The sequence below is a fragment of the Trichoplax adhaerens genome, genomic scaffold (genome assembly GCF_000150275.1).
Source record: "Trichoplax adhaerens TRIADscaffold_1 genomic scaffold, whole genome shotgun sequence".
Classification (NCBI taxonomy): domain Eukaryota; kingdom Metazoa; phylum Placozoa; class Uniplacotomia; order Trichoplacea; family Trichoplacidae; genus Trichoplax; species Trichoplax adhaerens.
Genome location: NW_002060943.1, coordinates 5,625,723 through 5,652,137, shown reverse-complemented (window position 1 = coordinate 5,652,137; position 26,415 = coordinate 5,625,723). Strand labels below are relative to the sequence as shown.

Sequence of the window (26,415 nt, the reverse complement as noted above, 5' to 3'; positions counted from 1 at the left end):
AGTGAAAACATTTTCGACTTGTTGATGTATTTAATCCAATGTATACCTTGACAAAGAGGATAGCATAATAGTAAAATTGTTGCCCATGTTCGATGTAGATTTCGCTTATATTAAAAAATTTAGTAAGGATCCTGTGTTTTTAGACTAGTTTTACAGTCTCTTTTAAGCTAATCATTATTAAGTCGCCGTTAGCTTATGTTCGTAACTTTCTACGTTAGTATTTATTAATAAATACAGCCATACCTTTAGCTGAAGTAATAATTAGGCAATATTTCAAGTCGCAACAGTTCGAAATTTTAACGTACAGTAGAGTTCTGGTCCTCAATGGTATTACTTTGTAAGATTCGAAAGAACTCGTAAATCTGGTATATTAGATAAAGGATTATTTTTGAATTGATTCCGTAAATGTATCAAAATTGAAAACTGACATCATATAATCGAATGCTGCCATTCATCAATCACCTTGTGCCTGTGGTAAAGCTAAAATAATTCATTGTTGTCTTTTAACAATTTACGGTACTTTCTCACACGCTTCCTTAAATGGCATCGTTTTTAATTACTGTCACGAAAGTAATCTTCGTGACGTATGCTTTATTTCTATGTTACGTTCTATATATGTTTATATCTCAGAAATGTTTTACGGTCTCCTTAATTGTAATTTTAGTGGTTAACAGTTGATATACTTAATTTAGGATTATATAGACTAAAGTAGTAATTGCCAACCAGCTAAACTGGATTATGTCTATCACCTCCAAGTGTTAAGATTCAAAGTACGATTCCTAAGTTTAGATGAAATGTCTTGGTAGGAAAGCTTTATATGCATCTGTTAAACTAGTAATAAGCATTGATTATTTTAATATTGTTACAGTAAATTTAATAGGATTAAGCTGTATCTAATCTGTACAGATAGAATCTCTTTAGAGTATTAATTTGGTTAATTTCTAATAGACAAGGTGACTTGCGTAGCTAAACCGGTTTAGGTCCGAAGCCTATATAAACGGCGAGTTCGCCGACAATAAATTAGATTGTGATTTTCTAGTAAGTCTTGAAGGTCTTTCTATGTTAAATCCAATCTGCCTTGGAATACCAATTATCTGGTATTCCAAATAATAGTAGTAAAGGGTACAAATCACTCTCTCAATCCTTGCTGCAAGCTAGGGCTATTCCTAGCTCGTAACAGTTACTGATACTCGCATACGCGTACTGTCTTGTGGTTATGAATAGAGAGATGAAAAGTCATCGCGACCACATCCTTATTTGAGTTACAAACTTTCGAGATCAATATAGCACTCTAAACCGTTCCATTGCAAAGATTGTGTACAATGTGGTCATTATGAAGTGAATGGCGAGATAAAATGTTAATCTGCGACTGGATTTTCTCTTAGAATCATGCAATCATCAGTTAGAAAATTACGGAACGCCGATACGCTAGATATAAAAGTTTATTTAGTTTCTATTACCATTATAATAACAATGAAGCATTTTATAAGATTTATTATGAATAGTAACAATTTAGAACTTTTTAATTAGTGGCAATACAATGACATTAAGGGAAAAAATTCATTACTAGGGTTTAGAAGATTGTGTGTTACGGGTTTACGGTTACAACATAAAGTTGAAATGCACGCTTCAAAATTTATCGAATATCTCAGTTTAAGTCACTCGATCATCACCATTTAGTTCCGATATTAAAAATACAGTAACTATAAGCTGATTCCTTGCGATTTTAGTACTATAGACAGTAATAGAATGTGCTATACTTTCAAGTTTTAAGAGATTTTAGACTGGCACTTTCGGTGTTCTATTTATTCCGTTGCACTTTAGGTGGGCAAAACTAAGTGCGTTAATGCGTTATTTTTATAAATATCAATACTATTCTATTCATAATTATTTAAAACCATTAATTAGACATTAAATTCTACGTCATCACGAAAAAATTAGCATCGGTAGTTGCTGTAAGGAAACCTTTAAAAGTGCCAACGGCAACATTTTGTATTTAATTAAATATTCTAAGAGGTATTAATCATTGTTTTAACATCACTTATTTGTAATTTAATTACGCTTAGTTATCTTATAATACTTTGAAAATCTTTTAGAAGTTCCTAATTTAGGTAAAAACAAATTAAATCGTGAAAAGTTGTGCAAGAGCAGTCTAGAAGAAGGTTAAGAATAAAGCCAAGCTATCAATTTGATAGGTTATTTGACGTCACATACATCATTTAACTTCTTAACAAAAAATTGCTCTAGCTATCTATTCGATGGGTTATTGACGTCACTTACATTATTTAGTTTCATAACAAGAATAAAGTCGAGCTATCAAATCTGCGTCAAGTAATCATAATGATAACAAAATGATTTCGGAACTTGCTGTATTTCGACTATCTTACAAGTTTATAAGTGCAATGTGATTCTTGAAACGATAAGGCTTAGCTACCGTAGATGGCACTGAAGATACTGGAACAGTGCTTATCCACTTTATTATCAATTTACTTCCGGGTCCAGGCGTGGTTCGGAAAAATTTCCATGCCAAGCAGATCTAAAAAATAGCATTGTTTATATGTGCAAAATAACATTAATCAACACCGTACTGATGAATATTCATAGTATTTAATTATCTTTTACCAATTATTAATGATACTACTAATAATAGTGTTTAATGATAAATACAATAGATTGCATATCAAACAAAACGCTCCATTCAATTCTTCTGTAGAATCAAAAACAACGCCTTAAGACATTACTATTTATTAGATAACAATTTAGGATTAAAACTTGATTACTTATGTACTATCTACCCATTCTCTTACCACAGCTATGTTGATTGAGTTACCGAGATTGATATCACTCAGACCTGGATAGATAAGCGCAATAAGTGACGCTTAGTATTTTATTAGATTTAGAAATTCGTCTATATTCTGATATAGAAAACAACGATAACTTTCCATAGTCGCTTCGAAAATTTTTAGAAGAAAATAAGCTATCAAATTGGACAAATATTCGTTATCGTTGGGATATAATAACGATAAAGTTAATCCATTAAATCTGAATTTTCTAGCATTTAATTAACTTCGATAAATACCAGAAGTAAAGCCAAGCAAGCAATTCTGAAGCAGGTAATTATAGCTAGTAAATAGTTTATCTTTCACAGTAGTTAGATAGTCCATAGTAAATTGCAATCATGTAGCGGAATGAAAGAGCTGAGCTGTATTTCAAAGTACCAATTACAATTTTAATTCTATGACATTAGAGCAATATTCTATTATTAAGGCATGTTTCCAGTTAAAAACATTCACCGCCTTAAGATAGATTGTCAACGAGAATTACAACGTTTTCTAGCCTTTACTATCGTTCAAGTATCGCCGTAGTTAGCAATACTCAAGCTATAATAGTGAATTAAAAATAGTGACATTGACATATTTTTGACTAATAGCAGACTTCATGTCATTTAATTTCCTACCCGTTCAGAGACTTTTATTAGTGATAAAGGAAAAATTTTGGGACTTACTACAACTGCAATAATACCCTACCTGAACCAGCGCATCTTTTGAGAGAAATACCATCTTTATCTTAATCTTGATCTATTCTAATACCAAACGTATAAATAATCGTAAATGAAACGTAGTACAATGGCAACTACCAATGGAAAAGAAGTTATAACAGAAGCTGGAAATACTAGCAACTAGTACAGCAAATAACCATAATATCTTACTTCAATATAACCTCTCAAACATCTAGCACTTCTCTACAATTTCTATAACAGCACTACCAAATTACGTAGCTCTTCATATACAGTATTTTACAGAGTAGTTGGTGTTACAAAAACTTAAGATTTATTACTGGTATAAAACTATTATGTGCTATTCCAAAGTAATTGCAACGAAGCTATGAAAGTTTATCACACAAGTTCAGACAGATTCTACAAATAATTCCTTTCCAAATTTAGCTAGTAACCTATTATAAATTATTTTCTATTTTTAAAACTAAAGTATTCAGGACTATATTAACTTAACGAGCGTATATTTACAGTTTAGCCGAAACGTACTAAATGTCGGCCAAGTTAAACTTGCAAAATAATATATATAACTCAATATAGTACTTAACAAAATTAAGATGGAATAATAATAATAAATTGCATAATTGCAGGCTGGATAAAGTGATCGAGTTTGCAGAATATTGATTTCAAGGATAATTTCTAGCGTAATTAATTAATTAAATTAGTCAAAACTACTAACAGTGGGTAAGATTCCTGGATTTTTCTACTTCATCAATACTTCATTTTTTTCTTACAGCTATAAATTACTTCTATAGTGTAATTTTTGAAAGAGAATTCTAAAAATCAACCTTGATTACGTACGAGTAAGTGCGATGAAGCTGTCGGTGATTACTTTGAAGGTTTTAACGTTAAATGTTATGAATAAATAAAGTATTTTCAAGATATCGAAGCAGTCCCATTACTTTTTTAATGGGTCTTGTATTTCTCTTGCTTTACTCTAACTCAGTATTAAAAGCAAAGCCTAAGTCGACTATTATTAACTCTTTATTGCTCATACTTGCAGCGAGTAAAATATTTATCAAGTCCCTTAATATAGCCATGAGCTGCGATAACCTATTTTAGACTATAATATTCCGAACTTTCACGTTGATATTGTATAGCAGACATAAAAGTCTTATAGGCATGTGAATGCCCTTCTGTTCCCTTACAACAAATGCCGTTTATATTTCAATAAGATACTTTGATCGATTTTATCGTTGGATTATACAGTGTAGAAAGATGCAGCAATTATTATCTCAAACTACTATGAAGAATTCTTTGATAGAAATTCTAAAATTACACTTAGCCGTACTAAAACAATATTAAATAAAGAAAGCTGCTCGTACTACCATCAATTTTCATATTATAGATAAAAGCATTTTGAAGCGATAGTATTGCTACATTTTAATTCTTTCATCATAAGACTCCAGCTATAACACTTTGTCTAATCTAAGAGTTAAGGCAAATTTCAAAATTTTGACAATAAATTATTATAGAAAGTATAAACCCGCTTCCCCTATTGTCTAGTGTAATCATTGTACTTATACATTTACATATATGTAAATACAAATATATCTATTACTATTATTAACATTGAAATATATATGAACCTTTATTATCAATATTAATATAGGTACCAAGGGAGAGAGATAGACGTCGATGTTAATAGAAAATGGTGGACAAGAAAGGGGAAATTGAAGATATATTCGACCAGCGATGTAAAAATGACAGCAATGCAGCTAACCTAGCTGGTAGAATCAATGAAGATATTCAATTTTTTGCTAAAAATCGAGAACAAATTATTTTTGAGTTGCTACGAAACGCCAACGATCACAGCGATATCAGCTTATCATTCAAGATTGAAATCAAAGAAAGATATTTAAGCGTTTCACATACAGGCAAAGCTTTTGATCTTGGAAATGTCGAGGCTATCTGTGGCAATACACAATCAAAATCTAATAGCAAGAAGAACAACTCAAATAATAACGATTATATAGGTATGGGATTTAAATCGGTATTCGTTTTTTCAGACGCCGCTTTTATCAAATCCGGCGGATATACTTTTCGCTTCGATAGTTCTTATCAAAAATGGAATAAACCTTCTCAATCAGATCTAGCTTCTGATTATCCATGGCAAGTTATTCCAATCTGGACAGAGAATAAAGATCTACCACACCGTATTGCAAATGTTCCTCCAGGCTATAACACCCAATTCCTATTCAAACTCAAAAAGGATGAGATTATTGAGGACTTGTTCCAAGATCTTAAAAAATCACTGCTATTTATGCTGTATCTACGAAAGATAAAAATGATTTCTTTAGAAACTTGTACGAATAAGACGAATAATACAAATAATACAAAAATCTGTTTAGAAAGAACTTCACGAGATGAAAATGAGTGCAGCAATACAGAATCAGGAAAGACTGCCGGACTAGAATCCCCAAAAAATAATACATACTTGAAGCGATACGAAATCAAGAAAGACTCAACGACTCCAAAGAAAAAAACAAATAAAACATCTTGGCTGGTAACAGAGCGCACCATAGATATTCCTGAAGATTTACAAGAGAAACTCCAACATTACAATCGTTATGAATGCCCACAGACGCTAAAGAAAGCTAAAAGCACACGTATCATGTTTGCTAACAGATTGAATAAGGAAGGCAAAATAACCAATGAAGCTAAAAAAAAAAAATTATTTAGTTACTTTCCAACAAACATTGATCTTAACTATCCATTCTACATCATTTCTGATTTCTTAATCTATCCGGAAAGGAGGCAGTTACTAGTAAATGAATGGAATTTATTCTTATTCCAGAATATCGGAAGTTCACACATACTTTCACTACAAACTATTGCTCGAAATGATAAAAAAAATCGCAACTTAATATTGGATTTATTTGAACAAAAACTGGGAAACAATGTCCCAAAAGAGTTGCAAGAAGCTTACAAAGAAGGGGTTCAAAAAGCTCTGGAAGATACTGAATTCATTCCGTCTGATTCAGATCCAAAAAAATTGCTGAAATTCAATGAGGCTATTATAGATGAAATCGAATTCTACAAGACATTTTCGTTTCTGGACAACGATAATGCATCTAAAATTGTACATCACGATTTAAAAGCTCTAAAGAAAGAGATGCGTAAGTTTTCGCTGAAGGAATTATCCGAAAAAGTAGAAATATATGCCGATGAATGTTTGAAAAAAGAAGATGGTAGAGAAAAATACCTAAAGTTAATTAAAATGTTGATAGGTTTGTGGAATAAATCTGAATCTGAATCTGAAAGGGAGGATTATAAGGATAAAAAAATTTTATTGGCCAACAATGATATTTTATTTTCAAGTTCCAATTTATTCTTACCTAATCCTAAATATCAAAAATTTGCAGCTAAACTCCAACTTACTCTTATTAGTAAAGATATATTGAATATTCCCGATGCCAAACCATGTTTAGAAAGCCTTGGACTCAAAGAAATACAAGACCAAATTATTATTGAAAAGATAGCTAAATTATTAAAAGATGGAGAAGACATTGATAAAGATTTCTCAATTGAAATTGTGGTATTTTTATGTCAATTTAGCGATAATTTAGAGATTGAATCCGGCAAGAATGGAGGATTATTAAATTTGAAATTGGCAGTAACTAATGGATCCATGCAATTAGCTAAAGATTGCTATTTACCATTAGAAATTGTCTTTGAAAACCCACCGACTATATGCCATGACGTCAATTACGTTTCACAAGATTATTATGACAAACTAAAATCAGTACTAGAAGACGAACAAAGCGAGAACTTAAAGTCAACATTAAAACACACATTAAAACAATTAGGCGTGCTAGAAACTTTAAATTTTTTTTGTGATTCTGCTACATATAACACCCTTCTAAAGAAAAAAATACCTGCAGATGATCTTAAATGTTATAAATGCTATTTGGAGAATTATCAACATTTAACCTTTTCAGATGACTTTCAGTTTCATATTGCTTATCTACCTTATATAAATTGCTTACCTGAAGCTGATTATGCGAGAATATTCTTTCAATATTTACAAAGTAGGGAGAAAGATATAATTGATAATATTGAAAAATTTAAGGATGACATTAAAAAGAATCGACTAAATAGTAATCAGCAAGATGACCCCGAACACTATTTAACATTTATGCTTAACAAAGCTGAATGTATTAAAGCAACTAATGATAACTGCTATCGCATGAATCAATTGTATACAAATGAATCAACTTTTATCGATGATTTAGGTGAAGACCTAGGTAGGATATTACCGCAAATGCAAACCATATTCGATGACTGCACTATTACTCTATCGAGCAAGCTTATGCACCTACTAGGAGCCCGTAAGACATTAAGCGTTGAAGATGCTATTAAATTATTTGAAGCTATCACTACTAAGGAGAACGAATATATTACCAAATTCGGTAACATATATCAAAAGATTATTATATCACAGTGGGATGACCAAGATTTAGAAAAGCTACGAAAGGCAAATATTGAACTACCGTCGACAGATGGAAGTCTAAAATTGGCTAAATCACTTTGTTTCATATCCTGTCCTAAAACTTTTGTTCAACCTAATCAATACATGTTAAAACGACCTGATAACTTAACAATAGCGAATATGAAAATTATATGTAAATACTTTTCAATCCAGATTATTGATGAAAAATCGATAAACGGGTCTATTATAAAAGAGGATTCATCGCTTTCGTGTGACAAAACAAGACAATTGATATTTAATCTATTACTGTACACAACACTTTCAGTGAATGAAAGAAAAGATTACATTAAACAACTTTACGATAAATGGCGTAATTGTCTAAAGAATATAAATTTTAATCTAGTTGATAGCTTGTATATAAAACGATCTCCTGATAAGGAAGACCAGAATCGTTTTTCAGCTAAAGTTATTCTTTACGATCAGGATTTATCATTCGTTAAAGATATTCTTCTAAAAGACATTATAGATGTTTTAATTAATTATTTAAAGTCAAATCTAGACCAAGAAAAAGAAAAAACTCACGTAGACGTTTTGCGTCGGCTATCTTGCACTTGGGACCCCGAAGATCTTTCAAAATGGCTTGAAGAACAAATGTCTGATAGCTTAGGGAGTCCTAGAAATGATAAGGACCTAAAGATAAAGTTAGAAGATTTGAAATTCGTTAATTCTAACGAAGTTGATAACCTAGGTAAACCTAATTCTGGTCGAAATCATGCAACAAATTTTCCAATTATTACTCGAGAAGGGGTTACTTCGAGATTATCGAAGCAACCATTTAACCAATCGCAGCCGTCATCTATCCATACAGACCCAAATAAGCAATCACCATGTAGCATTCCAAGAGCAAATGAAAAACAGGAGAATTCTGAAATATCTAAAGCAAGTAATCAGGAAATTGGTAAATGGGGCGAAAAATTTGCTTATTTATATCTTCAGGACTACTATAAGAGAGACCTTAAAGAATTCCATGTTGACACTGATGGTAATTCGTATACTCTATCTGGGTACGATAAGAATGATAAAAAAGTAACGTATAAAATTGTCTGGGAAAACTATGAAAATGAAAGTAAAAAACCATATGATATAAAAATTACTAAGAATGACGATCCAGAGTCGTACGTCGAAGAGTCGTACGTCGAAGTTAAATCGACCACTTATCATGATAACGCGTCCTTTAATATTACAGAAAAAGAATGGGAGACAATGTGCGATGAGGGTAATAATTATGAATTATTCCTTGTCTATAATGCTGGCAACAAAAGGGAAGGACCAATAAAAAGGATTAAAAATTTACCATCTAAAATTACTACTTCTCATCGGCCACTTAGATTAGTAGTTAAATTCTAACGAAGAAGCATGCTACAGAAAATTGTTTGTAGAATCATTCCTTTCCAAACCTTCCATAGATTATTGTCTACAGCTTCCAATGCGAGAAGCTACCTAATTTTATGCTATTACTTGATTTAAATAGAGAAAGAACTTATGGAGTTTAAGTTTAACTATTTCGGCATCAAAAAATGACAAAGCCTTTGAAATTAAGGATCCGCTAAATTACCCTTAGTTGATAAAACAGTTGATTTTTAAAGTAAAGTAAAAAAATAGTAATTCACAAATGTTAAGAAATGGGTGACGATAGCAATTGAAGCTATAATTATTAAATACTCTATGGTAAAGACTACGATACTTTAGAGTAATTTCTTTTAAAACCTAGGAGCAGCAGCAACATTAATAATTTAAACAAATAAATAACGGACGATAGAGTAATTTCTACATGGAAATAAATTGAAAAAACATACGATATAAACACTAAAATAGCCGAAATCTCATCCATGAAATTATATCTACATTAGATATGAATTGCCATCCGTGATAGGCGCATGTCTTAAAAACTGGACTTGTAGCGAAGATCTGAAAATGTCTCTTATTGCAAATTGTATCATCATGAAGACTAGTAACAGTAAAGGATTTTGAATTATGCCAAGCCGTATAGTATTAATATGGCACATATTAAGTTGATTTTTCACGACTCTGCAAATGTCCTATGGTACATCTATCAAGCAAGGGATATAACCGAAAAATTGGGTATCATGAGCTATTTTTCCAAGATTGATACACCTGAATGCTCAAAAGTGATTTCTATCCTAAGAAAAAATTATATACTGTACAATATCAATTTTACGAACAATTAGGTAAGACAATGACCTAGTTCAGTCATATCATTCTTAGCTTTACTAAAGGTTCATAGCATATTCTATGTTTCTACATGTCATTAAATTCGAAAGTAGGTTAAGCAAGCTCAAGTTTATTTTCATTTCGAATAGGCAGCATCTCCATTTAAGTTCTTCCTATTTGAGTAGTAGTTTCCTTCCTATGAATAAACCTACCGGAGACTATTTAAAAGATATTAATGATATAATAATACTCTGTTAATTATAGTAGTCGCTTTGATGATTATGATAACAATAATTTTTTTAATCCTCTCTTAAGTTACAAAGTCATGCCTAAATTTACTATCGCGCTATCGATTAATAATTTGCGCTTCTAATTGAAGTGTCGCAAAACAAATCTCACTGTAGTAGCATATTTAGACCAATCTATTATTATCTAAGAATCTTAATATAAGCATCTCAATAGAATTTCTACAATATGTACTGTTAGCATCTTCCATAATTAGACACTTATACAATCTTGTAATATTTAGCGTACAATTTATCTTTTTTCCTATAATTCTAGAATCTTAGTCTTAAGCTTATTTAGGGCTGTACTACATACTTACATATTAGAGTATAGTGCTCTGTATAGTGTAAACTCACTTCTTATGATTTCAAGTATTGTGATCAGCATAACTTCTAATAAATTCAGTTCAATTCTAACATATTATTACTTCCGTATAATTTTGGCATAGTGTGTGTGCTGTTCTTTCTCTTTTAACACGGTATTCGCGGCGGCAGAAGGCGTGTATAGTAACAATCCCTGACTAACTACATTGATAAGGTTTCTCTCTGTCTTATTACATAGTCCATGCTATGAGTGTTTCAGTGTTACGGATCCAAGCTCCGAAATAATAATTGCCTAGTTAATTAAAATATCTAATATAAATTGTTGTTTGCTCCAGTAATCAATAAACGTTAATTTCAGTAAGCAAAAAATCAATCGTAATAAGCTGTGTATGAGCAGTCTATAAGCTGGTCAAGAATCAAACCAAGATATCAAATCTACAGGTTATTTCTGGTTTTTGATATATCATATCAAGAATGAAGTCTAGCTATTTAATCCACGCTAGGTAATTATGACGAAAATAAAGTAATTTTCACAGTTTGCTGTTGTGACGGAGTTCGCTCAGAAAAGAATAGTATTTTGATCTAATATGTGTAATAATGTTATTATGGAGGTTGCCGATCTCGACAACAACCTAGTTGTTAACTGAGTTTTGTTATTAATTATCGTAGTAATATACAGAGTGGATATTGTGTTAGCAATTAAAATCTCAAGCTGTGAAGATTATAATGTTACTTAATAAGGTGCTAATTAATAATATTAATTAGTGGCAAGTATTAAGTAACACTCGATCTAGTCGGATCTATAATAAGCCTATATTGCACATTATATAATTTAATATGAAAGATTAGCACCGGGGTTATTTTTGTGACATATGAAACTGTATATAAGCTTGATTATTAATTTTTAATCTCAGTTCCACTGAGGTTAACGTAGAGTACACTAGTACAAACGTAAATGGGCTAGTAATAAAGAAATTTATTAACCTAAGCCTATCGTTTGACTCGATTACTATAGTATAGGAATAAGTTAGTTTTCCCTTACTGAGGATCTCCGGAGTTAGTAGGAGAACCATAAGAGTAGATTAGACTAGTTTAGGTACGATCACGAAAGCTGTTTTGTGACAGCTGTATGTCGACAATCTTCCAATTTAATGACAAATTATGGATGAAATATGATTCTTGAAACGATACAGCTTGACTACCGTAAATGGCGCTAAAATTACTAGCAATTTAATGGCATTGTCATGTTGATATATCTTAGCATAACAAGTGGTTCTGTTGAGCTGGTTAAAGCAAAGTTGTCCACCTTGATTAAAAATATTGTCTGTAAAAAAATAAATGCAAAAATAGCATCGAAAAAATATCATCATAGAAAATTAGTATTAAAAGGGCGGTTCTAACAGATTATATGCTATATGAAGCAGCTTTGCTATGTCAAGTTGGAAAAACTAAAGATACTTTTCACTATCTTCTTGTACTGTATTATTAAAAGCTTAAGCTTTACTGACAATAAATTTATCGATATTGGCCTAAACTTAGTATTTAAATCTGATAGTTCTTCTTTTTGAATCTTCGGATAATGTCGAAAATAAAAATAAATTATAATTATATCAGTATCTCTTCAATAGAAGGCCGTGGCATAACCTGGATACAATTTTATAGTTTTAAACATAAAAACTGATATTAAAAGGGTTATCCTAATAAGTTATAAGCTATGAAGTAGGCTTGCTGTGTCCAAATAGATAAAGCACAGATACTTTACGTTATATTCTTGTATTATAGCATCGGTCATAACATACCAAAACCTTAGCTTTACTGAAAATATATTAATCAGTATATATTACTTATATAAATCTGGTACATGAAGCTATTTTCAAAGATGAATAGAGTAACTACGTACTCCGATTGATTAATAATAAATATTTCAAAATTTATAACAAACTTCCTAAAGAGATTTATAACAATGATGATACTAAACCCTATTCTCTATTTATTCTAACAGGATCCCATACATATGGATAGTTAATAGTACTTCCTATCACATAAGTAAATTGTATGTAGTACATATTAATATCAATTGTTAAGCAGTTCGATAGGAAAATGAAGGACACTTATGGTATGTACTATACTACATGCTGTACTATCGCTATATTTTTCTAACACAAAACTGCTTTAATTAGCTGAAATTATTACAGGGTATAATTATTAGCTTTAGTTCAAAATTTATACGTCCAATTTTATATGAAACATAAATTAAAATAAGTTCACCGGGCTCACGTATAAATTTTAAGCTGATTTCACTCTTGCTATTACCATATAATTTATTTAAGAGAGGAATTGAAATATCTTTTAAATCATAACTATTAATACATCTACTACTATTATTAAGACGGATAATACTATGACCACAGTCCATAATTAATCATGGAAATCTATGTTTCGTTATTATGATCAGCTCGTCGATTCCTCGCCTGTCATGCTTCAACGTACTGTACTGGTCCTTTTTACTTTATATATCACTGCCGACTCTAAACTAGCAATTGGTTATAGGAAATTTTTAGGCATATTGATTCTAAAAGTGTTGTCGACAGGCGATTGCAGTTACAGCTTGGAAGCTTACTTACATGTTCACAATTTCACAAACATTAGTGAATGTCACCAAATCGAATATTCTTACCATGGTCACTGTGTGACTATGCATCTTGCAGTACTGTAATACACCGACTACACTAACTGTAAAAATTTGATCAAGGGATTTATTCCTGGGGAACAAATCAGTCTATCTTGTCAATATTTGTAATTTTATTGCACTTTAAAGGCTTGCAGGTGTAGTTGTTTAAGAAGTGATACAAATATAAAGCTAAATTCATACAAAGTAATGAAAATGATTTTCACAATTTCGATCTATACATGCGCTCCGACTTTGAGCGTCCACTTTCAGCCTGAGACTTGAAAACAAAATTGTAAAAGTACCATATGAAAGAAAATAGATGGTATACGTACACTATCTATTGAAGGCTAAATCCAAAAATATCCTGAAACGCACTTACTACGATTCATAATTGAATATTCAATGATTATAACGTATTTTCCCTACAAGCTGATAGTATAAATTAAATAAAATAAAATGCTACTACCTTAAAATTTCGACACCCTGTAATCGTTACAATTATAATAATTTAATGAACAAAACGAAATTTGGGATTGGTTCAACATTTGCCTTTAGTGTTGAATTTATCAATGCTGATATGCCGTAATGCTGCAGTTCAAAACTGTAACTGCGTGAACAACCCTAAATGCTCGCATGAAGATGGCTCAATAAATGCATAACTGTACTGTACTATACCGAACTATCGTGGATGATTAACTATCATATATATGTAAATTCTTTCGTTGCTATAAACAACTTCAAAAGCCAGTTGATTTCTTGAATACGGTACAGATGTACACTTGTACTGTACAAATGGGACAATTGTAAATTCGACAGTACCATCTTCAAAGTAAGTTTTTTCCTATTCTTCCTTCTGATCTTTTACAAACTCAACTTCTCTGTAAAGCTGACCTGAAGCATAGTACTGATAGGAAGAACCCTCTCTTAAATCGTCTTTGAATGTTAACCGAATAGCTATCCGACCATTTCTATGGAAAAGCTCTGAATCTCCATCTTTCTTTCCATTTTTGTAGGCCGTGATACTAATCTTTGCCCCACTAGGATCGTATTCAGTGACTTTACCACGGATCTTGTTGTTTAGGTAAGTTCCTTCAATGGCTTTGACCTTTTCTCCTTCAGTCACATCTAAAGGATAGTGGATATAGTGTGGACCCTCTCGTTTATTATTTTTGTAATGATAAACAATTTCTGGTCCCTCTTGATCTTTTTCAAAGTGGCGCCCTTCCAATTTGCCTTTTATGTATTTGTATTCTTCAAGAAGGTTGCTTTCTTGATCCCATAAACCTTTTAATCCATGCAGCTGACCATTCTCATAGCCAATCGATGTTTGAACAATTCCATTGGGATAATAAGACTTCTGTTCTCCATGAAGCTCACCCTTGTCATTATGGAAATAAAGACTGGATAGTGTTCCTTTGATCCCTTTACAAGGAGGATAAAATTCTTTTTGAACCCCAACAGGCTTTCCTTCTTTGGCATTTCTAATAAACGCTTCACTTCCATCTTCAAAATAACCTAGAGCTTCTCCCTCAATAAGATCATTTTTAAAGGTTTCGCTCAATTTAATTTTAACCATTTTAGTAGTACTGGTCATGCTTTCCTTCCTGCTTTCCATCCAAGAAGTGAAAGATCTCCAACTTTTGTCCAGAATCATAGTAGGCAGTATGTGTTCCAATAGGTCTATCTTCGTCAAAAACGCCTTCAAAAAGAAGGATCCCTTTTGGATTGCATGATGTAAAAGTTCCATCTTTTTTGCCCATTTCATAACGGGCCTCAACGCTGAGAGCTCCGTCTTCATGCTAATCTTTCTGGTCTCCATGAAATAAGGAGTCTTTGAAGTTTCTCTGAGTTTTCATTTGCCCATTGGAATACCAATCGCAGAACTCTCCATTGCGATTGCCTTGGCTAAACGTTCCTCTAAAAGCAAGTTTGCCATCTTCATACCACTCTTGGAAAAGGCCATCTTTTAATTGGTTTTTGTAATTCCCATTAAGTTTTACCTGACCTGAAGGAAAGTGTTGGACATATTCACCTTCAAGTTCTCCATTAACATAATAGCCGTCGGTTAGTAGCTTTTCATCAGAAAACCAAGATTGAAATTTTCCATGAAACTGCCCTTCAGGATTTCTAGAGTACTCAGCAATCTTTTGACCATTTTCATCAAATTCGCGAATCGGTTCTTTGAGTAATCCTTTTTTATCATAAGTTGCGAGGAAAGCCATCGTTCCATTTTCATGTTTTTTCCAATGCTTTCCAACCATCTTTCCGTCAACGTACTCTCCTTCACTAGAATTAAAGCACTTTTCCATCCCTTCTTTCTTTCCATTGACATAGCGTACTTGATAACTTTGTCTTTCATTTGGATGGTATTGAATATGATCCCCATGAAGAACGCCTTGATTGTACTCTTGAACTTCTGTAATCGTGTGATTTTCATCAAAATGGATGATTCCTGGAAGGTTTTTCTCAGAGTGAAGCTTACCATTAACGTATAGCATAAAATTTTTTTTCCAGTATACCGGAAACTGCGATTTATTCACCAGATTGTGTCACCAATGAACCTATCCAAAAACTCCAATGAACGTAAAATCTATCCTTGTTTTAATTCTTTTTTCTAATTATCCTGTTTTATGGCAATTTTTATAGGAGGATTAGATGGCTGCTTTGAGTTCAGCGGTCGCCGCTTCAATCAATTTATTTTCTACGGGTATTATTACTTTTGGCAATAATTACTAATTATTTAGTAACTTCCTAAATAAATTAAATAATAAAGTAAATAAATAAAGTAAATTACTAATTATTTAGTAACTACGGTATTATTACTTTTGGCATAAATCGGCTTTACAAAGTGATTCTTTGCTAAATCAATGCTATGGAATTGCCTTAGCATCTGTTCTAAATTCTACTTGCTCTTATACACATCCCCTTACCTTTAAGCAACGATTCAGTCAACGTCAATTACACTACCTACATGGTCCAGCTTCTGTTATAATGATTGGTCTAGCCACTCACAATGCTAAACTCTCAATCAAGACTCACGTGACCACACTTATTTTTTTTGGTGCTGGACCTCGTGCAGGAGTACAGAAATTTACATCTCATCTTTTTCGGAACCAACTCGCTTTTGAACAACGTAACCATCATCATCAAAAAAGCACTTATAAAAATGCCGAGTACCACTCATGAACAATTTGGTTCTCTTTGGAACAAACTCTTTCCAACGACGCTAGGAAATGGAACTGACTATACCAAAGTTGTCACTCCTTATTTGTATGTAATGCGTGATGGCTTTTTTGTTCTTCTTTCAGCAAATCAAGGATTACCTTTTTATGAAGGTCGTATGGGATCAGTTGATTCTTCTGGAGTGAACGAAATTCAAGAAGAAATGTGTGGAACTTTTGCACTTTCTTCTACAGCCCTAGATAGTCTTAAAAGAAAAGCAAAGGTTGTTGATGTTTATAAAAAAAATGCTAGCAACAGATGGTGTTTTGACAGACAAGAAGAATGGGAGCTTAATGGGATTCCTCCTTTCATTTGCTTTGCAGGAAAATTGCATAAAGATGACCCCCGTGGGACAAAGACAGTTGATTGGGAAACCCTTATCAGACAAGAACAACCCCTACATCACCGCGACTTTGTACTCAAACGGCTCTCTGCAACATGGAATGAAAGTTCTACAAACTCCAACTTCCGAGGATTTCGCTTTGATCATCCCGATTGTCAGTTTAAGATCTGGGTCCATGAAAAGAATCGGCGTGCCCTAAAGAGTGAACTAAATGGCCTTAAAAAACAGATTGAAGAATTTAATAAAATACTTGATTTCTGTAAAAAATTTGAAAGTGCAGCATTTACATTCCTTTCAACCCAATCTTTTCCAACAACCGATGCAGGAGAAATCGATTGGACGGCACTGAAAGGTTGGGGCAGTTTAGCACAGGAAATTCCGTTTCCTCATTTAAAAACTCGATATCCCAATCTCTCTGAACAAGTAAGCTCCTACGAAGAAAATCAAACAGAGGACGAAAGACAAGCACTTGAAGCCGGCTTTAACGAGTTCTTTAAAACCCTTCCCTACAAAGCGCATTTTCCAACCGAAAATGTTCATTACGGTGGAATTTGCACCGACAACTTCATGAACATTCTGATCAAACGGAAAAAGCAGAACAACGACTAGCTGACGGCCGCAATTGTAGGCTTTATAAGAGAATGAGTAATGGTGGTCTTGTTCTATGGGATATTGTGCCAAACGATAAAACTAGTGAGCTTGAAAAGTGCAATTCCGTTCATACAGCAATTTATCATCAAAGGCATTAATGAACATGCATTTGATTTAAAGCGCCAAGTATCACTTTGGCGCCTCATAAGCTTTATCTGAAAGCAAACCAAGTGAGGGCAATTCCCCATGCAATTCCGATCAATGAAAAGAGAATATAAGAACTTTGATAGTTCTAAAGCATTTTGTCAAAAGCTTTAGGGAAAAACATGAGAATAAGGCCTCGGATAAGAAATAACCAACCTAACAAGGTTACAAGAACTTCAACACCCATGTACCAATAATTAAAATTTGTAACAAACACCATTCCAATAAGAATATTAAGAACCCCGACAAAATAGATTAGTGCAGGTGTTTTTTTTTCAGTGAGTCTAGCACTTTTTTCATGTTATCTTTATAGATAAGGGTCCAAAAGCTCGTAACGATCTTAACCCATCATCCGAGCTATAAATCTACTAGTACTTAAAAGGCTGAATATTATAAATAAAATCTTGTTGATCCCTTTACCTAGCCAATATTAAACTGATTTTTGTTGGTTAATTATCAACTACTGTACGTATAGTTGGTACAAACTGTACAAATACTAAACTTGTATTAAGATTTTAATAGTGGTAATTTCCCATTACAAGCTTTAATAAAATATATATTTTAAGCATAAAAGGAACAGTTGATGGCAAGCGTAATTTACTTTGTCCTGCCAAAGATAGAATGCAATTTTGCTACGTATAAATTTACCGCTACGGCCGACATTCTTTTTATAGGTGGCAAAAAAATGTTGCGTAAAAACTAAACTTGCACTGTGCGTCCCATCCAGAAACCTTATGCTTTTAGGTATTATAGCTGTTATATGCTGTAATTCTGTACGATCGCGATACTGAGCCTTCGCCTGATATCCGTGCTTACCATGATGGCAGGCACTTTGATGATCACTAGATTGTGGAGCTCTAGGATCTTGCTTAAAATATCTAGCATCTAGGGCCAGACGGCGGGAGACGTCTTTGTAATCGCGGATCTTGGTCATCGCGATAGCGTTGATTTCGACAAAGTGTTAATGGACGGTGCCAGACCATGGTTGAATTACTACTGGGCGTATGTACAGTACACTACAAGCTTTAATATATAACTTCTATATTGCAAGATAATACTGCCAAGTGTTGCACAGATTTCCTTGAATTGGATAACCGGCCGAGCGGATTTGATGAGAAAGCTTGACTATCAGTTTGTACTCTTTTGAACGGAAATTTTGACTTCACTAGCACCGACGGAAGTACAGTCTAAATCGTACCGTACTGCATCAGGACAACTAAAAGAGAAACCATGGAGGGACGGATTGTCGACCATTTCATAATAATTGATCATTTTGAATGTAGCAACTAGCAAGTGCCAAGTGTTGCACAGATTTCCTTAAGATTGGATAACCCGGCCGAGCGGATTTGATGAGAAAGCTTGACTATCAGTTTGTACTCTTTTGACCGGAAATTTGGACTTCAACAGCACCGACGGAAGTACAGTCCAAGTTGTACCGTACCGTACTGGTAACATAGCAACTAGCAAGTGCTATCCAAATTTTGGATAGTCATTTCGCTATTTCGAATAGGTACTGTGTACACTGTATATATAGTACACACTCTTTACACGACGTTTGAATGAACAAGACCGTTGAACCATGGACTTCTCCATGAAAATTCCATTTTTATAAATGGATTTTCCATGGAGAAGTCCCTGATTTAACTTGCTATGGTGGCGGTTGGTTCGTGGTGACGCCATGAGGCCTAAAATGTCTGTCCGTCCAAAGAGTGATTAGTCCTGTCCTGGTCTAGGTCTTCTGCCAAAATTATTGAATTTTTAGCATTTTGATTTTAGTTTTTCGGAAGATTTTACCGTTGAATAAAATATAAAATAATGAAATGAAAATGAATGTATTTTTAGTGCTGCAAGGGAAATGGGTAGCGTTCAGGCGCTTTACTTGGGTTGGTGTTATTATTGTTCTCGTGTGAACTGGACACTTGCAATAGTTCAGTCATGGACTTCTAAATACAAATGAGTTAGCAGGATAAGAAGGGATGTGCAGCAGTCCTATGGAGATGATTGAAAGATCTGCTACTGTACTGTGTATTTAGTGGTAGAGTAACTCACTGTACGTTTACCATACTTTACTACTACTCAGACTACTCAATATTCTTTTCATATTTATCCTTATTTATGTATTAGTAAAGTACATTAATAAGGAAGAACCGTTCTGCATCCAACAGAGGCTATAGCCGCGATGCCTACACTACGATACTGTATATTACTGTGCATGTACTCGCACGCGATACACTAGATAATGTGCGGTATCAGCAACCCTCATTTATCATAAGCCCTATGCGCTTAGGTTACGAGACATTTAGGTCCATGTCTTCTTTTAGTAGTCCATGGCTATTTCTATTTGCTACTGTGTTAAATCATGGTTTCAGCTATGCAGTACTATTGTTAGATATTACTCATTTCTTACAAAATAGCAACCAATAAGCACATTCAAATGATGAAAATATTTTTGAAACAGGAAATACTTTTAACTACTTAATTGACAACTTACCGTATATTTAGATATTGTTTTACACAACGCTTGCTTTGACGTAATACAAATTCCTTATTCTTATAGCTTACAGGAAAAAACGATTAATAAATGTATACTATGGCTTTTCATAGTATTGTCAATAGAGTTTTATACAATATAGAATAAGATATTTACTCTTCATTACCAATAAGATATTAAAGTCTTTAATCTTCTAGTGTTCATAAGGATATTAGTTGCAAATCCATTTATTCCACTCTTTATTATTATAACTACCTTATTAGAGCTGGTTTATTATGTTATTTTTCAAATAAATCATAGAATATGCTAGAACATTTATTTACAAGATACACAGGGTATTTATATTTGATCTGAACGCGCCGGCGTATAACATCTCATATCTAACCTTTTACTGCAAGCTAAGATATAATGAATATACAAAGATCGCAATTAAGCTGAAACTATTACGTTATTGACCCAAAAGCGCAACATACATGGTCAGTAATGTAGAAAATAACCAAGAGATTTATATTTTTGAATCGTTTAAATCATCATTAGCGATAGGATATATTCTATAATATTTAACTAATTAATAATGAATGAATGAACGAAAACCAATACTTGTATTCAATCTTCATAAGTAATCAACTATATCTGCATAATTTCATGTTCAAAGGATCAATATAACTAAGATAACAAATATTAGTCTTGAAAACAACGCTTAAAAAGTGAATTTCAAAATGATTCATTAAAGTAGACATTACTAACTCATGCTATTTATGAAATTAATTAACTGCAGCAAATCATAGCAGCAAACATGTAAAGGATCACTTAAATTACGATAAATTGTCAAAGACGTAAAATATTAAAATTATCATATGAAAACAACATTGCATAACAAAAAATTTGTACAAATTAATCATGGACCTAACGATCAATGCAAATAATATAAAGCTTCCATTCTATAAAAAAACTTGAAATAAGCAATAAAAGTAAAGTGTGCGATAATGAACCGACAAAAATTTATCTTTATATCCATCTAATATAATGAATTCCGTTACAATCATTGATCCAGGAATGACTAGTAGCATCAAGAAGAAAAGGTTTCATAAATTTGAAAAGATGCTACAGAAACAAAGTCATATGTCAATAGATTTAAAAATACTTTCAATCAACTAAGTCTTGTTCTAAGTAATTAATCAATTATACACCAAAAAGATTGGTATTCACAAAATTAGCACAATCAAGATGGAAAAAATAAATTGTGTTATACGTACGCGATTATATAATAATAAATTAATAAATCTTATTTGCGCATCCATCCTACTGGTGTTCAATAAAACTAACGATATCAAAATAATTATGAGATTAAAATGGATCAAGATAGTGAGTATGAATAAATACAAAATTGAAATAAAGCCATAAAAGCAAGACTGGAATTTGTCAAATTAATAAAGACTTTAAATGCTTGCATATCCCATCCAATTGATTTATCACACTATAGCTATCGGTAATGGAACTAGTAGCACATTTATGATGAACAAGAGACAATAAAACTTGAGATACACAATAACAGGAGGGTAAATAAGATTAAAAATTAATAAAGACTTCACGTAAATCTATACAGTTAAGATATTTACACAGTAACAATTAGTACCTCAAAAAATCAGCATGAATAGGATAGAAAAATTCAAGATAGGACATAAAAGATAATAAAAACTAGCTGATGCAATTATATACATATTAGTTATCAAATATTTATTCACAATATGCAACTAGCCTATTAGTACAGTATGACCAATTCTGAATTAACTAATTAATAAATCAACAGATTAATCTAATCGTGATATTTATCAGCGATTCATTAATATTTACAAGCTATTAGCAATAATGCTAACAGTTGTTTATCTCCTCAGAATTGCTTACAAGCTGTAATTTTTGCGTCTACTGAAATAATTCATTTCATTAGTTTTATTAGCAATAGCTGAAACTACATCTGTTACATGGTGGATAAATTAACGTTATTGGAGTCGACATACTAACCTTAACTACTTTTAAATCGAATATTGAAATTTGAAGGCAGACTTATTAATATCTGTCTTTACCGTAAACAACGATTTCCTGTAATAAGTGACTGAATTTAAAAATTTAACCTAGACTCTCACAGCACTATAGATACTATAATAACTATTTACTCGGTTAAGGTATTCAAAGGCCGAATTTTATGGTTATTCTTCACATATAAACACTTCAGATGTATTTATTGCCTCAGTCAGTGCATTTTTTAGTTTATTTTAGCCCTCAATAGATATCCAAGTGATTTAAAGTTCTATAAACTATAAGATTGACAAAAAATTTTAGAAGACAATACTCTAATTAACAACTGGTATTCAATATAGCTAGTAACATACTATCAAGGGCAGAGCATTTTTTAGTTATGAATAAAGAAATTTGGCCTATTTTATCGTGATCATTTTTAGAATCTCATGCATACTGATTATTTGTCCAGAGATATTGTACTACAAAAATGAATTAAATCATATGTTTATCGGTAATTTTAATTGTTATTTTACTGCCTAATAACAATAAAAGCAAGAATAGAAAACCCGCAATTCGTCAATCACGCTTTTGTTATTTTTACAATTTGATCTATCCGATAATTGATTTTTGTTAGCCTCTGATTTCAATACCAGATTATTGCAGTTTATTATCAACAGATATGATTGTATACCGTATAAAGAACCTTAAAGTATTTTTCTTTAGATCGAGTGCAATAGTATTATATAATTAACCTTGCCAGCTGCAAGCATCAGAAAAAATTCTAGAATTTAGCAGATTCTAAGTACCGCTATAGGAAGTAGCCGTATTCTTCTTTAATATCCACCTAAACAATGATTGATGTCTTGAATACGCTTTGTTAAGAATTAATATTTTGGTAATTTACCGTCATATCTTAGAAAGAAAGGATTGTATTTAACAAATAGAAATGTTTCTTTAACTCGATTAGTTTTACAGATCCAAATTTACTTTTCATAAATCTCTATAGAAATTAGGTCAATTGCTTATCTGACGCTGAGTTTTCATCATGCTCAATTGTATTTCGATATATGCAGAGGTAATGATAATAAAAGGGAAATTTAAAACGTAATCTATGTATTCAATGGATTTCCCCTACTTCGTTTAACGCCATGAATACTACCGATTTATTTTGGCAATAACTTATGTTGATCAAGTGTTCACTACGACTATACATGCACATACTCAGGGTTCAAGACAGAAAATATCTTGAATAAATTACCATGCCGCTTATTTTTACATGAAATATTTAATAGATATTGATAAATTCATTCTATAACTAAGTATTAGTAAACAAAATAATATATAGAATAACTTCATAAGTGTGGTCTTGCATTCTAAATCTCATTAATAGCAGCAATAACATATTATGTTATTTCAAAGAAAAACTACGCGGAAAGTAGCTTTAAAATAACTGTATTATATTTTTAGAATACATACAGAAGTAACTATCGTCTGAGAAAGTTTAATTTCTCACATAATTTTAGGGCTCAAATTAATACTGGATACAGGATAATTTCGCGAATTTTGTATTATAACTAAATAAAATACTGTCTTACGGAGATTAATTTATTTATATTACTTGAATTTACCTGCAAATATTGATTCTAGAATAACCACTCTTCTGTGTTAAAATATGTTTCAACATAAGAATATCTCATTAAAACTTAGGTATCAATAAGTGCGATATCTTATTATAATAATATTCTTAAATTTAAGTACTCTAATGGAGGATAACTTATTAATCAGTTTGAAACCTTATGAAAAATAAACTACCACGGTAGCTTCATAAAGAAACTGACCGTTCTACCATGAGAATATTTCTGATAGATATTCCCTCATAGACACTAATTCGTTAGGCTATCAGAATATTTTAGCCATTAGGCGTGAAATATATTTACTAATACAGTATTCCAAACTCTACAAGTTAGTACCTTTAATATAAGAATCATTCTATTGATATAAATATATCGTATTACATTAGTCGATCTTAAATCGGTTGAATTTATTAATTCAAGGATACTTTGAAATAATCTTCTTCCTCGATGACTCAATATCTATTTCCATTATGTTATCCATTTCAACATCCACAAGCGGTAATTAATAATTCATACATGATCTTCCTGTCATATTAAATGGACCAAGGAAAACTATTCATATCAGATATTGATCCATTTGAAATTCCTTAGCAAAACAGAGTGCTACTATTTCTCTAATATACTACCAATCATTTGATTCAACCGAAACTAAATTGACGATCAGCTGGAAGCATATAAATAAGACTGCAATTGAGTCTAGACTCTCATTCTAATTACAGCATCCTTAGCCCCTTGTATTCACTTTCACACTATTGATTACAAGATGCATACCATCAGTTTAATGTTATCTGCACTTTTGGCTACAGCAGCTATAAATGCCGTTTCAGTGTCAAAAAGAGAAAATGAATTAGAAAATTGGGATCCTCTATGGCGTGAGTCAATATATTATGGCGAATATCATGTTATTCATAACCACTATCCACAGGGATTCGCTACATATAGGTACTAAAGCTTAATCACTATATTTTTATTTAATACTATACAGCTTTCAAGAAATCAGCTAGTTGTCCAGAAGCCCTGGTATCCCTAACCACTTGCGCTCAATTTGCTAAAATGGATACTTTAAAATATGAACTGGGTTATAGCTCTAAGGTATCATGTGACCGTTGGAAAATCTTAGAAAGATGCCTAGCCGTAGGCACCAAACCTTGCAACACTCCTAATGGTGTCCAAAAATTCTTCGTCAATTTGAGCAAATTATATAATGCTGATATATATAATCAGTGCATTGCAGGTATACCAATTACAAACTAGATAAGTTTAGTAGATATCGACAGTGCCACTTAACTTCTCTGTTGGAAAATATTATTTTATAGAAAAACCAGCTAGAAGCGATTTCATGTTAAGATCCATCATGAAGGAAGTGCGCCAATCCGATGATGAGGAGAGTGATGATCACTGCAGTACCAACGGAATGTGGTTTATGTTTGGTTGTGTAAATAAATAATCAGCCAGTTGGAATTGATATTATTACAGTTACCCTGATTTTATTTCTAAGCAATATCGTAAATCATTGATATAGAACTGTATTTGCAGGATTTGTTAATCATGAAATGCAGTTCATCTATGTAGGTGTAATAAATTTATTTACAGTATTTCAGTAATTTTAGATGGATCAACGATAACAGATCTATTTTAAAATCAGATGATGTAACTGTCAAACTTCTGATCGATAACTGAAAATAAAGAAGGCGTATCAAATCTATCAAGGAGTCTTTTCTTGTTTCTAATATTTGGTAATAATAGAACTTTGTAGCAGAATTAAACCCGTTTCTATGAAGAAGACAGAGCAATGAGGATAAGCTTTGTGCCTTATAGCTTTACATTTTTACTGATATTTTGCCTTGTTTCAACTAAATAAACGTCACTTAGAATTGTATTGTAATGAAGGTTGAAATAATGATCTACATTATGGCAATATAGAATAGCGTAAGTCTACTTGTGAAATAAGAATTATTGATTATTCTAGCGTCTATAGTACGCTTATTTTTCTATTTAATACTTGGTTTGTAAAGCTGATTCTTAGTCTTAAATTGAAATTATAGTTTATGTAATTAAATTCAAGGATATCATGCCAACTATCAAGCTGCGCTTGGATTAAATTATCTCTCATTCTGAGACATCCATATACCGGTAATTAATATCCTAGTCTACATAGTCCTTTTCATCCTTTGTTAGCACGCCAAATTTAATTCGATCCTTAATATAAACTTTAACAAATATACTTTATATCACAGTAAACCCTACCATTATTGATGAAGATCTGTCGATAACTTTAAGCTGTATTGATACCGTGATCAACAAGGGACTTGGATTTAAATCTTGATGTGATCGTTAATATACTCGATACGAGAATAATTCAGTAAGTCCACCCTTTCACTTAATATAATTAGCATAATATTGCATATCCTTAAT

At 32.1% G+C, this 26,415-nt stretch overlaps 4 protein-coding genes across 4 annotated transcripts; 3 read left to right on the top strand and 1 right to left on the bottom strand.

Moving 5' to 3' along the window:
- Positions 1-5,204: 5,204 nt before the first annotated feature.
- Positions 5,205-9,606, top strand: TRIADDRAFT_51893 (uncharacterized protein; the record flags this gene model as incomplete). Its single annotated transcript, XM_002108659.1, has 2 exons — positions 5,205-9,380; positions 9,517-9,606. The coding sequence occupies 2 exons, from the start codon at positions 5,205-5,207 to the stop codon at positions 9,604-9,606; spliced, it is 4,266 nt and encodes a 1,421-aa protein (XP_002108695.1).
- A 4,731-nt stretch (positions 9,607-14,337) lies between these two features.
- On the bottom strand, positions 14,338-15,994 carry TRIADDRAFT_51892 (uncharacterized protein; the record flags this gene model as incomplete). Its single annotated transcript, XM_002107874.1, has 2 exons — positions 14,338-15,213; positions 15,497-15,994. The coding sequence occupies 2 exons, from the start codon at positions 15,992-15,994 to the stop codon at positions 14,338-14,340; spliced, it is 1,374 nt and encodes a 457-aa protein (XP_002107910.1).
- Positions 15,995-16,662: 668 nt separating this feature from the next.
- Positions 16,663-17,670, top strand: TRIADDRAFT_51891 (uncharacterized protein; the record flags this gene model as incomplete). The annotated part of the gene is made up of 1 exon (XM_002108658.1): positions 16,663-17,670. The coding sequence occupies one exon, from the start codon at positions 16,663-16,665 to the stop codon at positions 17,668-17,670; it is 1,008 nt and encodes a 335-aa protein (XP_002108694.1).
- A 7,093-nt stretch (positions 17,671-24,763) lies between these two features.
- Positions 24,764-25,447, top strand: TRIADDRAFT_51890 (uncharacterized protein; the record flags this gene model as incomplete). Its single annotated transcript, XM_002108657.1, has 3 exons — positions 24,764-24,872; positions 24,986-25,234; positions 25,317-25,447. 3 exons carry the CDS (start codon positions 24,764-24,766, stop codon positions 25,445-25,447), a joined length of 489 nt encoding a protein of 162 aa, XP_002108693.1.
- Positions 25,448-26,415: the final 968 nt, after the last annotated feature.